Source organism: Seriola dumerili, unplaced genomic scaffold (assembly GCF_002260705.1).
Source record: "Seriola dumerili isolate Sdu_G_001 unplaced genomic scaffold, Sdu_1.0 BDQW01000073.1, whole genome shotgun sequence".
Classification (NCBI taxonomy): domain Eukaryota; kingdom Metazoa; phylum Chordata; class Actinopteri; order Carangiformes; family Carangidae; genus Seriola; species Seriola dumerili.
The window spans coordinates 2,043,191-2,055,642 of record NW_019174328.1 but is presented as its reverse complement, the minus strand read 5'-3'; the positions used below and the strand labels follow the sequence as shown (position 1 = coordinate 2,055,642).

At 42.6% G+C, this 12,452-nt stretch overlaps 1 protein-coding gene across 1 annotated transcript in view; it reads left to right on the top strand.

Annotated features, from left to right (window-relative positions):
- The window catches only part of LOC111220765 (sorbin and SH3 domain-containing protein 1-like), a 51,825-nt gene that overhangs the window by 6,462 nt on the left and 32,911 nt on the right, over positions 1-12,452 (top strand). The window contains exons 8-14 of the mRNA XM_022743987.1: positions 1,783-1,925; positions 2,448-2,508; positions 2,657-2,731; positions 4,508-4,543; positions 4,691-4,793; positions 6,042-6,156; positions 8,463-8,546. Of these exons, the coding sequence (XP_022599708.1) occupies positions 1,783-1,925; positions 2,448-2,508; positions 2,657-2,731; positions 4,508-4,543; positions 4,691-4,793; positions 6,042-6,156; positions 8,463-8,546 (617 nt within the window). The remainder of the gene's footprint in view (positions 1-1,782; positions 1,926-2,447; positions 2,509-2,656; positions 2,732-4,507; positions 4,544-4,690; positions 4,794-6,041; positions 6,157-8,462; positions 8,547-12,452) is intronic.

Genomic DNA, 12,452 nt, shown 5'->3' with positions numbered 1-12,452 from the left:
GTACATTCACTGCAGTGTGACTGTCACTGCCCCAGTCATCTTACATCCCACCCAACGGCCTTTGAGTGACATTTAAGCATTAGTGGAAAACTTGAACGTGCAAATGTCCGTGGTTGCAGTGAACCACCTCGTCCTCCATGTTTAACAAGGATTTCCTCACTTTTGCTTTAACATCACTGTGCGGACTGTAGAGTGGTGCGGGGGCCGTTAGTGCGGTGAGCTGAGGGAAACCTGTGTTTTCCACGGCTGAACAGGGAAGAGGATTTGCCAGAGGGACGTCCTGGCAAATCATTTCACTGACAGTTTACGTAATTTGTTTTGCAGTGGAGTGGTTGTGTGGGTACAGCGGTTGGAGGATGTTGGTTGCAGCTGTGTATGAGCCTCCGCTTAAGTGGGGGGGGGGGGGGGGGGGGGGGGGGGGGGGGGGGGGGGGGGGCAGAACGATCACAACAGGATGTTAGAAATGTATAAGATTACATTACAGATGCTGATAGGTGTTTCACATCCCTTCCTTTGCTTACTGTGGCCCTGCAGTGTTTGCAGTTGTATCATTTGGGCTAATTATAAAGTACTCCCTGATAGCACTGTTGTTTTAGGGGTTTTTTTTGTTGTTGTTTGCGCTGTAGATGCTTATTCTCCTGCTAGCTTCACAAATCACCTGTTGGTCTCACTTGCCAGGTATATATTAAATAAAGCAATAATATTGTAGTTATTGTATTGTAAGTGTTTCACTAGCTATTTTTTTTATTTTGTGGTACAAAACGAAATCTGTGACAGAAAAGGAGCAATTGAATTATATATATATATTATGTACAAAATGTCCTTAGATTCTCCATGTGGGTTTGTTATAATGATCTGCCACCCACACACAAAAACACGCACGCACACACACACACACACACTTGGTTTGCTTGTCATTTGTTGATATCGTGCCACTTTTGCACAAACACTATTACAACAGTCCTTTTGTCACAGCAGACATTTTGAATTTTCATAACAGGAAGAAGCACAGGTCGAGCCAATTATATTAAGGATGGGTCAGTTCCATTAAAGAAAGTCTGCTGAACGTAATGTACAACAAGTCTCCCTCTTACGTTTGTAATGAGCAGTTCAATTCATCAGCTATTAAACACACCCTTACTTAATTCAGTACACTCAGGAGCAGCTACAGCCTTAATGGCTAATGTTAGCTAACATTAGCTAATGTTAGCAAACTTTAAATAGATGTTGCACTATTACAGACGGACTCTTCTCCACTTGTACCACTCTTACAGCAGGTATTAGCATTTAGCTTTACATTATAATATCACTTGCGGCCTCAGTGGTTGGTGTATTCCACTAAGCTGTGCTGTGCAAAGAGGGTCATTTAATAAACAAAAATGGCTTACAGGCAGATGATGCAAAAACTGAAGGAAAGCAAAACTCCAATGAAAATCCCAAATGAAAGAAGACACTCAGGAACAAGAACACGAGGAACCATCGAAGGGAACTGAGCAGACGAACTGTCAAAGAAAGAGGGCAACACAGACTTATACACAGGGGGAGCAGGTAACGAGACACAGGTGCAACTAATTGGGGTGGAGCATGTAAAGATCTGTGTTTGTTATTGCCCACATTTATTTAGTGCTGTCCATGTCACCTGCTAATCTTCTGAAGTCTGGCCTTCACACCAGATCCCTAACTGAACCTGGCCTATGTGTCATATGTCATTTTGCTAAAAAAAATGTGCTGTGAATGTTTTGTCTGGCTTACAGGGTTTTTTTTTTTTTTTTCAATTTACAGACCCATTCCCAGAAAGGGACAAAAGCCCTGATCCTGGCAGAGACTCAGTGAGTCCAGTCCCTGATATGGACGGGAAGAGGCTGCGACTCTCACTGCACTCCCCTGTCCTCAGTCCTCTCAACAAGCCCATTGTGCCTGTACGGGTGAGCGACAAAACCTAATGTCAGATGAAGACCTTATCAACTGACCGCAGAAGTTTAAAGGCTGTTTTGTTCATACAACACATAGGTCTTTGACATTGGAGTAAAAGGTTTCTTACAGTCAAACATTCCTATGCATTCTTGCAATATTATGTTGTTGTTTCATGCTGATTTGAGAATTATTTTTATAATTATATTAGAAAAACATGTCTCATGTCTTGTAGGAGATATTTTTTGATGTATCCTAACAGGAAAACCACAGGTGTAACCAATTTAATTAACATTAATGATGGTTCTGTTCCATTAAGGTGCAAGCATAGACAATACTCGAGCCCTGGAACTGACACATCTTAATGGAACGCAGCCAACATTAAAGTCATTAGTTAGACCTGTGTTTGACAAGACAAAATGTCTTGCCAAAACCATACACTTGAACATCACCTGCTCTACTCCTGCTTGAAGAAGAACTATTTGTCTGACAGTCTGACTTGTTGTTAATGAAAAATGTCCACATCTAAATTTCAGAACACTGAAAAGTCCAAAGACTGGTATAAGACAATGTTCAAACAGATACACAGAATACCTGGTAAGAGTTTATCATCATTTCCACTCCTGTACGTTTGATCATGTTTCCCTGTCACGTTTCTCTGTTGGTGTCCAAGGCTTGTGTATGTTCTTATATGTGTTTGTATGTTATGTCACGCTGTGCTCTGTCTCTCCATCACTGTGCTCAGAGCCTATTGAGGAAAACCCTTACCGCCCCACCTACATTTTCCCTGAGAACTTTGACATTCACATGAAATCAAAAGGTATCCGATGGCAGTAACTACTGTTAGCTCTACTAATCTGCAGCCATCCTGGGCCCTTTCAAATACTTTAGCTGTGTTCAATCTGTCATACTGATCTCGTGTAAAGTACCAAACCACATAACCTTGAAGATGTCCAAAGTATTTGAAAGGATTTAAAGGTCCCATATTTTATACTTCTCCTGTGTTTTATTTGAAGTGTTGATCCATAAGAAGATATATTTGTGGTTTTAAGAACCAAAAACCATCTCAGTGTAGTTTTACATCTCCTCTCTCAGGCTTCTCTCTGGAGCTCTAGTAACAACAGGTCGGTGAGCCAATCAGAAGAGAGGAGGCTCTGCCTCTGCATTGACTGCTTTGGTGTGACATCATTACAGAAGTCCTGACGGCTGGTTTTAAGGCTCAGTTTCTGAATACAGGCTGTGTGCATTTCTCTGTGGACTGAGGCTTTGATACTTTCACAGTTCTAAGGTGGTCTGCTGTATAACCAAAAAAAAACATGGAGATCTCACTTTATAAAATATGGGACCTTTTCCTTCCACTCCGCGCAGTAGAGCAACTATTTCCATTTGTTTTAAGTACATTGCAAGTTTCGTGCTGATCCTGATATTGTTCAGATGTCATGGTCTGAGTGGCACAAGAACACTTGATCCCAATCTGTGATCCAGACTTAAACAAAAGTGTAGCCCCCCTCTACCAAAACATGAAAACATACAATTATATACCACAGTCACTCTTAAATGGACTGACAGACTTTTAATGCAATGATTATGCAACACTAAACAGCCAGTACATCCCAGTATGCAGACATGGGAAAAACTCAACTCTTAGTATATTTATATGAGAATATACTGAACCTTCTTATTATTGTTGCCACAGATTGGACGCATTTTCTTTGATGTCAGTGTGTTGACAAGGAGGATGCACGAAGCCTTGTAGTGTCATTCTACTTAACTATACTATTTACTATACTGTCACAACTTGGCTTGTAACTTAACAACTTGGCCTTTCTATTTCTGTCAACCATCTAATATTAGAAATGTCTGTCTTATTTGTAGATGCTAATTCATGAGCATGATCAGGCTGTAGCTTAGTGTACCTTAGATGTAGTGTAGGGTTGTCACCACCAGGTGCTGCTGCAGTCCTGCATTGAGGTTGTGGACTGTCCTGTGCTGTGCTGAGTGCAGGCTGTGCACAACCTTCAGAGTGATTGTTGTTCATTATAAGCTTCACCAATTAGTGTTTGGGTTTAAGTTCTGGATGGCTGGTTATGGTTCGGGGGATGGTTTACGGTTTGGGTTTTGGATCTGCTATTTTCAGAGGAGGAAGTTCGCAGAATGAGGGAAAGAGCTCCCAGACCTCTTCTTTCCCAGTCTCAGCTCGACACGACTTCCATGCGTAGTTGTGACTGATTTGACTGTAAATATGATCTCACAGATAAAATGCAACTCATACAGAGATCACTCTGACCGTTGTGGCTGTGGCGTTCTTGCTTTACAGTGCATTACTTATTCAGAGCCTTGATGCTCGTCGATGCTCAGATCCTGTTTTAGCCCAGTAATGCTTCCTGTAAAACGCTTTGATTTGACACACTTTGATTTAATTTGATGCCTGGCCTAATGGAAGGTGTGAGGCGGGAGGACAAACACAGGAAAACGTGTTTTTAAAGCCCTTTGAATAATTTAGCATCGTGCCATGTTCATTACTTTTCAAGTAGCAGAGGTAGACATAGTTACAAATGATAATAAATAACTTTTGATTGATGTCCGCCTCTTTCAGATGATGGTCCCACCCCCTTTGGTTACTTGGAAGACGGTGAGTTCTGGAGTTGAGCATTATAAGCATAAGAAACAAATTTAAAATGTGGGCCATCCATCATTAGTATTTCCAAGACGACGTTCAGCGCTCTCTCTTTCTCACACTTCAACATTGTCAATATTTACTGTATGTGCACATTTTCAGTGAGAGCTGTCCCACGCTCAAAAAGTGACGCCGAGGTCGATTCAAGAGGCCGCTCGATGCCGGTGCCAGCACGCTCCTCTTCCCTCAAACCCTCTGCCAAAAGGTCAGTGACCTCCATCTGCTCCAACCCTCTTTATTATGACATTCACTGTGATGTTTAATACAAAGGCACAGAACTATGAAGAGGAGGTGTTTACAACCCAGAATACTTTAAAGAACAGGTTATGAAGATTATATAACCATGTGACCAGAACAATCCTATTTGTGTCTGCTTCTTTAACAGGCAGCGTTCCCATAGATATAAAACGTGTATAAAATGTGTATGTTCTCTCAGTGCGACTTTAACGTTACTTCCAGAAAAAAAAAATGTCTTGTGATTAACAGTTTGTATTCTTCTTTGTTTATACACAGCAGTGCTAAGTGTAACTAAACATGGCCGAGCTCAGCAGAGCAAGGAAGACATTTGTCCTTTCTGTCTGAGCTCTTTTTATTTTTATATTTATTTTATTTTAATTTACTTTATTTTTATTTTTATTTTTATTTTTATTTTTATTTTTATTTTTATTTTTATTTTTATTTTTATTTTTATTTTTATTTTTATCAGTTGTGGCCTCCACTGCTATGTCCTCTACATGAAGTGGGATTAGTAGTCATCCCTCCACACACACACACACACACACACACACACACACACACACACACACACACACACACATGTCAGCACTGACACAGGATGATCTGCTCTTAGAGAAATGAGTGATAGAGTGATGAAGGAGGACAGGTGATAGAGGATAAACTGTTTCCCACCAGAGCTGCAGATGACATGTGGATGTCTGACCTTCCTCCTTCCTCAGCGGTTATGTATTTAGGGGTGTAAACGCTGCTGCTGGATCTCCTTAAGAATTTCATTCATAAAAAGGTGTTGTTATTTTCTGATGTGGTGAAAGCAAGTTTAAGATCAATCGAATGTTTTTTTATTTAAGAGTCATACTTCAGTGCTTTACTGAACAGTAATTTTAGCGTTGCCTGTATATTAAGAAATTCTCTGGGGAAATGAGGCGCTCTGTTTTTTGTCACTGGGTCCAATCTAGTTTACCTGATCGAATTACTGATTAGGCTTAACCGTGAATTGGATTTTCAGTTATACCATCATTAGAGGAAGAGAGGGACAGACAGAGAGACAGAGAGACAGAGAGAGAGAGAGGGCAGGGATAATGAGGACAGACGTCATGTTTAAATAAAAAAAAAAAAACATCTTAGCCTATGCCGGTTGCCATGGAGACTACTTGATAAGGATTGGCTCTCTCCCATCCCACATCACCACCCCTCCCTGACACCCGCCTCTCCACAGGAACGAGTGGGAGCCCCCGGATAAAAAGGTAGACACCAGGAAGTACCGCGCCGAGCCCAAGAGCATCTTTGAATACGAGCCGGGGAAATCGTCGGTGCTGAAGCTGGAGAGAACGGTATGCTAGCCGCCTGCCTGTTTGCCTCTCTCTCTCTTTCTGTGTGCATGTCGTGTGAGCTGTCCCCCACTCCACACACCATCTAAACCCCCCCCACCCCCCACCCCACCCCCCACCCACCCGCCACCTCTGTATCTCAGCTCCCGGGTGGCAGCTTCCGATGAGGCGATGTATGTGTAGCCTGAATCGCCATGTGCACCACATTCCAAGAGGGTGTCCTGTTGCGGCGACAGATGATCCTGCCTGGCAGCGGGGGGAGTATCACTTACAAGGATAGCCATTGTCTTCCTGTCTTCAATTTAAGGTTATTGGGCTGAATCAGCTGGGTGTGAGAGGATCCCAGCCAACACACAAAACCTGGATCCTGTGTGTTTTCATACTTTCGTTTCTAGCTGTAACACTTTGTGTTGAATCAAATGCTGCAACAATATTCAGTGTCCTTGAGGGCTGTCTTGTCTGGATAAGCTTTGCTACATATAGTAGAGAACTGGTAGCCGCTGCCTAGATATACACTGTAATATTTACCAAAAAGAGAGCACATTTAGGTCTCAAGTTCCTTATATTTCCCTCTTACATAATTAGAAGACATGGGGAGGTTCAGTATTGTGATTAAGTAGTTTGTTGATTATGTAATGATTGTTTGTCAAATACTCAGTTACATCAAGCTAATAGATGTTGTTAGCCAAGATCTGGCCCGATCCCAGAGCCAACAAACACACTCATTACAGTTCGCTCTACTTCATCCTGGGACCACTGTAAAATAATGGACTCTGCTGTTTTTCAATTACAGGCTCAGTTATGATAGGTCAGTGTCCTTGGTGCTGTAGCTGGTCATTTTCTGCATTAGGGCCATTATTTTGACCCAGCTTAAAGTTGTGTTGTCACTTACTTACTGTAAACCTTCCAAAATATTTACAGCATATGTTATATTTCAGCTCAGAAATGAGTTTGCATGTTTTATTGGTCATTATCAGTTGTGTCTGTTGATTAGATAGAATAAAATTAAATGTGTAAACATATCGTTCACATTAAATAACCTGCACTTTGTGTGTAAAACACTTGCTTAAAGGACAGGTTCAGATTTTTCAAGTGTATTTTGCAGCACATTCCTCTCCATACACAAACAGTTGAATAGAAGAGATGTCAGCTTGCTCTCAAAAGTTCAGCTGAAGCTAATTTGACGGCTTTAGCAGCTGAATAGATTGTGTATCTGCCAAAGTTAAAATCTGTTTTGTATAAAATTCCCTCTGTATTTCATCGGACAGTGTTTTACTGCTGAGCTGCAGAGGAGGGATAATTACAGCGGCCTGTAACTTTCTTAATGTTCATGTCGGTGTGTTAGTATTGTATAAATGGAATAGTTTGATATTTGGGAATATGCTTGTTTGTTTTCTTGTCCAGAGGTAGATGAGAAGATTGATGCCACTTAGCTTAGCTTGGCACTGGAAACAGGGAGAAACAGCGTGCCAGGTAAGAGCATCCACCTGCCAATACCTCTAAAGCTCAATAACTGACATGTTTAATTTTGTTTGTTTAAGGAGGTATGTGCCAGATGACTACTTAGGAGCGGAGACGTCCTGGAGTGAGCACAAGACTCTGGGTTTTTGTACAGATGATTAAAATGAGATGATACATGTTAAATAGGGAGCTTTAGAGGTACCTGTAGGTGGTTAGATTTTGTTACTTTTGGACTGAGCCGGGCTCGCTGTTTCCCCTTGTCTCCAGTCAAGGCTTTGTCGAGATCCCAACTTTAACATCTCCATACAGTCCAGCCCAAACATCGTGATAAACGATATTATCACAGGGGTGTGGGGTTATAATACACTAATCATATATAATTATATTACTGTATTTTAAATTTCAGGTATAAGCGTATAAATGTATTCAAGTATAAATGTCGCCACTGAACAGCAGCAATATTACGTAAAAGATCGTCTCAAGCCAAGTCCATTCTTTATGCTAAACTAATCTAACCAGCTGCTGACTGCAGCTTCATATTTATCACAGATGTAACGGTGGAATCAATCGACTTATCTAACTTTCAGCAAGAAATCACATTTTTCCAGAAATATCAAACTATCCCTTTAAAAAAGACTGGGAAAAAATGTGAACCCATCCTTTAATCTACTTGTCATAAAGAAACCAACAGGTATCTTCTTCAGTGAGAAGACCTACAGCGATCTCACTGATCATTTATGGTGTTGGATAGAAACATTTGGCTCATGAGCTCAGGTGTGTATTTTCTGTGCTGTCTGAACTGTCTTCTCTTTGTCTTTCTCCTCCTCTTCTTGTTGCCATGCCCCTAGACTCAGGATGTAAGTCCGGAAGATGTAGATTTAGAGAATGAGCCTTGGTATAAATTCTTTTCAGAGATGGAGTTTGACAAAGCGGTAAGTGGTCGCTGTCTTTAAAGTGACAGTATATTGTATTTCATTGCATGCGATAACATCCGTGTTCAAATAATGCCTAAACAACCTGTGTCTGTCTGTGAGGACTACTCTCAGTTTCTACTCCCACTCTCACCTGCAATGTTGCACTGAATCATTTTCTTTTTAATCGGTCCTGCACATAAAAAAACTTATGTGACGGCATGTGTAAGAAGAAAATTTATTTCCTCTTGAACTAAATTTACTGCTATGTGTCCCATCAGCGTGGCTTAATGAGACCAACCTCTGTTACGATCCTGTTTTTTCATCATAATCGTAACTTTTTTTTTTTTAACCATTTTCCTGGACGTATATATCTGCAGCAAACCTTTTTCAAAGGCCTTGATATAGCTGCTGCCATCCCTCATCGTCACCACATACAGTTTAAAAGGATTCTGTCCCCCAGCTAAAACAGTCGACTGAGATCTATTTTTGCCGTCTTCAAAAGTATCTCTCAGCGGTTTATTTGTATCTGTGAAGCTGAGTGAGCACAACAAAAACACTCTGACCCCTGATGTTAGCTGTGGCTTCTATCCCTCTGCAATTTAGATCATTAATATTTAATAAGGCTGATTATTGATCAGGGTTTATTGCACTCCAGTAGTAGCGCAGGTGTCCATGATCGGGGACCAATTAAAGGGCTGTCGTGAGTTTATCACTTTCATATTTTCCTTACAACAGGATGTTGTGATCTCTTGCCATCCCATGTTCTTCCAATGCCGTTGACTCAACACCCAAGAGTAACACTTTGTTTCGTTCACTTTCATATGCTCCCTGCCAACTAGAATTCATATCGTAAGCCGGAGGCCTTGACAGGGTGATTCATCCAGAAGTCACTCTTCACTTGGAGAGCCTGCAGTCCGCGCGAGTCCTGGGCTCCAGGATTATCCCAGGCCCTTGAAATAATAATTGCTGCCCGTCTGCCATCTAGCAGATTTACCAAAATATCCAAAGTGGTGCAGGCATGTTGAAGCGGTATACAGTGTCATGACAAATCCATGCCTCAGGTCTTAGATGGCACCAGACAACTGCGGCACTGGCTGCCCACAAACAGATGTTGCTTCTCCTCGCTCTCTGTCAGTCAGAGCCACACCACTGCCACACCCTGGATCATATGAGGTGGCACCGCTGACTACGACATGAGGTCATGTCCTAGCATCAGCCAGACGCAGGGGCAGAGTCTCCCGTTCCAGGTTAGTGTATATGCGGAGGAGGTTTAGCCGTGGAGGCGGCCGACTCTTGTCTCATGGCAGCCTGGATGTTTGCCAGATGAGCTGGGCTTGATGACTGGCTCCTGTTTAATGTCAAAGTCACTTCTAAAGCTGCACCTGGTATGTGCAGTATTTGACCTTAAGGCTCGGCCAGACACACTGGCTCATTGGGGTTTGATTGACATATCAGTAGTCACTCTCTCTCTGTGTTACGAGAGGGGAGATATGGCTGGAAGTCCCGCAAAAACGACAGTGCTCAGGAGTGAAATGTGGCTCTGGTTCATTTAGCCCTTGTTCTTATTAATAACCTCTGAAGTGCTGAGGTGAACCACTTCTACTGATGAAGTAGTATTATAATGATGGGAAACTTCTTCCATCTTATATCTTTGAACCTCGTCTTTATAACTTCTTGTGGTTTCACGCCACTAATTATCCAGTTGTCAACCAAATACCTCTAAAGAGCAGGCTCACTGTAAGTAAGACTGCGCTGTTTTTCTCTTCGTCTTCTTGTCCCGTCAAATCATCATTACTCATCCGCTAGCAGCCTCTTATAGTCACCTAATAGCCACCGAGTAAGAGTGACACCTGTGTATAATCACAGTAATGGTCCTCTTGATTAATATTAACCAGCTCTAGGTTCAACAGGAGCCTGGAAACACCTCCGGTGACAGTTACGGTCAAACTCAGGCTCATCGATGCCGGAGCTGGAGCTGGAATTCCACACATAGCTATGGTCAGGAAGAGCGTTTTGGCCCCCTATAACCGACAGAGTGACTCCATCTGTCGAGCACATGCTGACGAGGGGGCCGCTGCCACACTGTCTCAGCGCTGAGTTACACAGAGCCTCCCCCTACCACCTGACATATTCTAAAGGAGGCAACTCCGTAAGCCTGCCAGCTCATTGTGCTTTCATATTTAACCTCTGTTATACACTTAACCTTTACCTTTAAGCATTTAGCGGAGATGAGACGAGGGGCGCGCGTGGCTATAACAGGCCCCTCACACTGGGGGAGCTGTTTGTTTTCATGAGAACATATCAACACAAATAAGGTGCTGGAAAGAATGGGATTCATGTTACCATGACCTACTCATGACTGCTATTTTGAATATGAAAGCGGCACACAGGAGCCACAGCTCTGAGTAGCCAGGGACACCTGTTAGGAAACATGCACATGAAATTCTGCAGAAACGTTGTCATCGGTGTGCCACTGACTCACCGAGGCCTTCATTCATAACCATATACAGCTTCAGACACTTCACACTGTTGGTGCTTTATGTGAGCAGTGTCATGCTCTGTGTGTCTTCATCTGATAACCAGTTTTTTAGCATCTCCCTGCCCCTGTCTTCTGTTTCACCCCTTTATTCCATAAGATGGATTAAAAAAAAAAGGTATGCAACTATGAGAGTAATGTGATATTAAGTGATATGAGTGTAGGATTAGTTTGAAATTGTACAATTCTGCCCTTTTGTATAAAGGAAAGTTCACATAAACTGACACTAATCAGGCATCTTGTAAATAACCAGATTAAGATTCCATTCCTTTACTCCAGATAAGCCGCCCATGCTTTTTTCCTGTTTACTTTCCACTCACGCTGTGTGTGTGTGTGTGTGTGTGTGTGTGTTTGTGTAAGCCCAATTACCCAGGGGTGTCAGAGGACACTATCTTCTCCCCCGATATCAGATTTGAGGGGGACACAAGACATACCGGCACAAGGAAGAGCTGCAGATTATTCAATGACACTGGCGTGTTCTCCAAGTCGACATGGAACATTTGGCTTTATAAATAGACCCAGCTACAGACCTGCCAGCCTGATGTTCTGTTCTTATAAAGATAGGCATTTATTCTGATAGGTTATTAATGATAGTTCTGCCCTGGCAACTAAGTGGAAAGGCATGTTGTGGCAAATGAGCTGCGGAGAATGCTCCTTGTCTGGTCATCGGTGTGGGAAGCGGGAGGCTTGGCCGCGCCGAGGGGAAGTGGACGTGGTATTAACAGCAGGGCAGGGCAGGGCAGGGCTGGCTGGGATGAGGATTGTGCAATCGTATTTGCAAACAACACTTGCGCTCTTATTCATAGTGCCCGTGTCACGTCTGTTATTTTTACCTGCTGTGACGTTGGAAAAGAGGAAAGCAACAGAAACAGTGGGCTAAATTTAGTTGGCCCTAAACCATTCAAAATGCAAGTGGGTGCTACCACACTGAGTGACCACCCCGTGTGTTTGAAGATAATATCTGCTCCTAAATAACAACTACCTTTACCCTTATACTCCTTTAAACATTTATTTATGTGTTCTGCTTTATGTTTTTGTTCTGTGTCTTTATAACATTGTTATAATTATGTTTCTTCAACGAAAATGTTTTACTGTATTCTTCACTTTGTGAGGAAGCGTTTGTGCCTCTTTTGAACTCTGACTGTGTGATAGAGTGTCAAGTGTGTGTGTGTGTGTGTGTGTGTGTGTGTAATTCGGCCTGCTTGCACCACCAGCTGGTTAATTGTCCCCTGGTCTGGTCCATTGGTAATGAGAGTGACTCAATACCAGACAAAAGAGACGGCTTCACGGGAACACAGCAGCCCATTGGCTGAGCCTATGACAGCCCCCTCCCTGCATGGGCGCCCCCTGACCGATGCACGCCCACTCCCACCCCCGCCGCCCCCCCC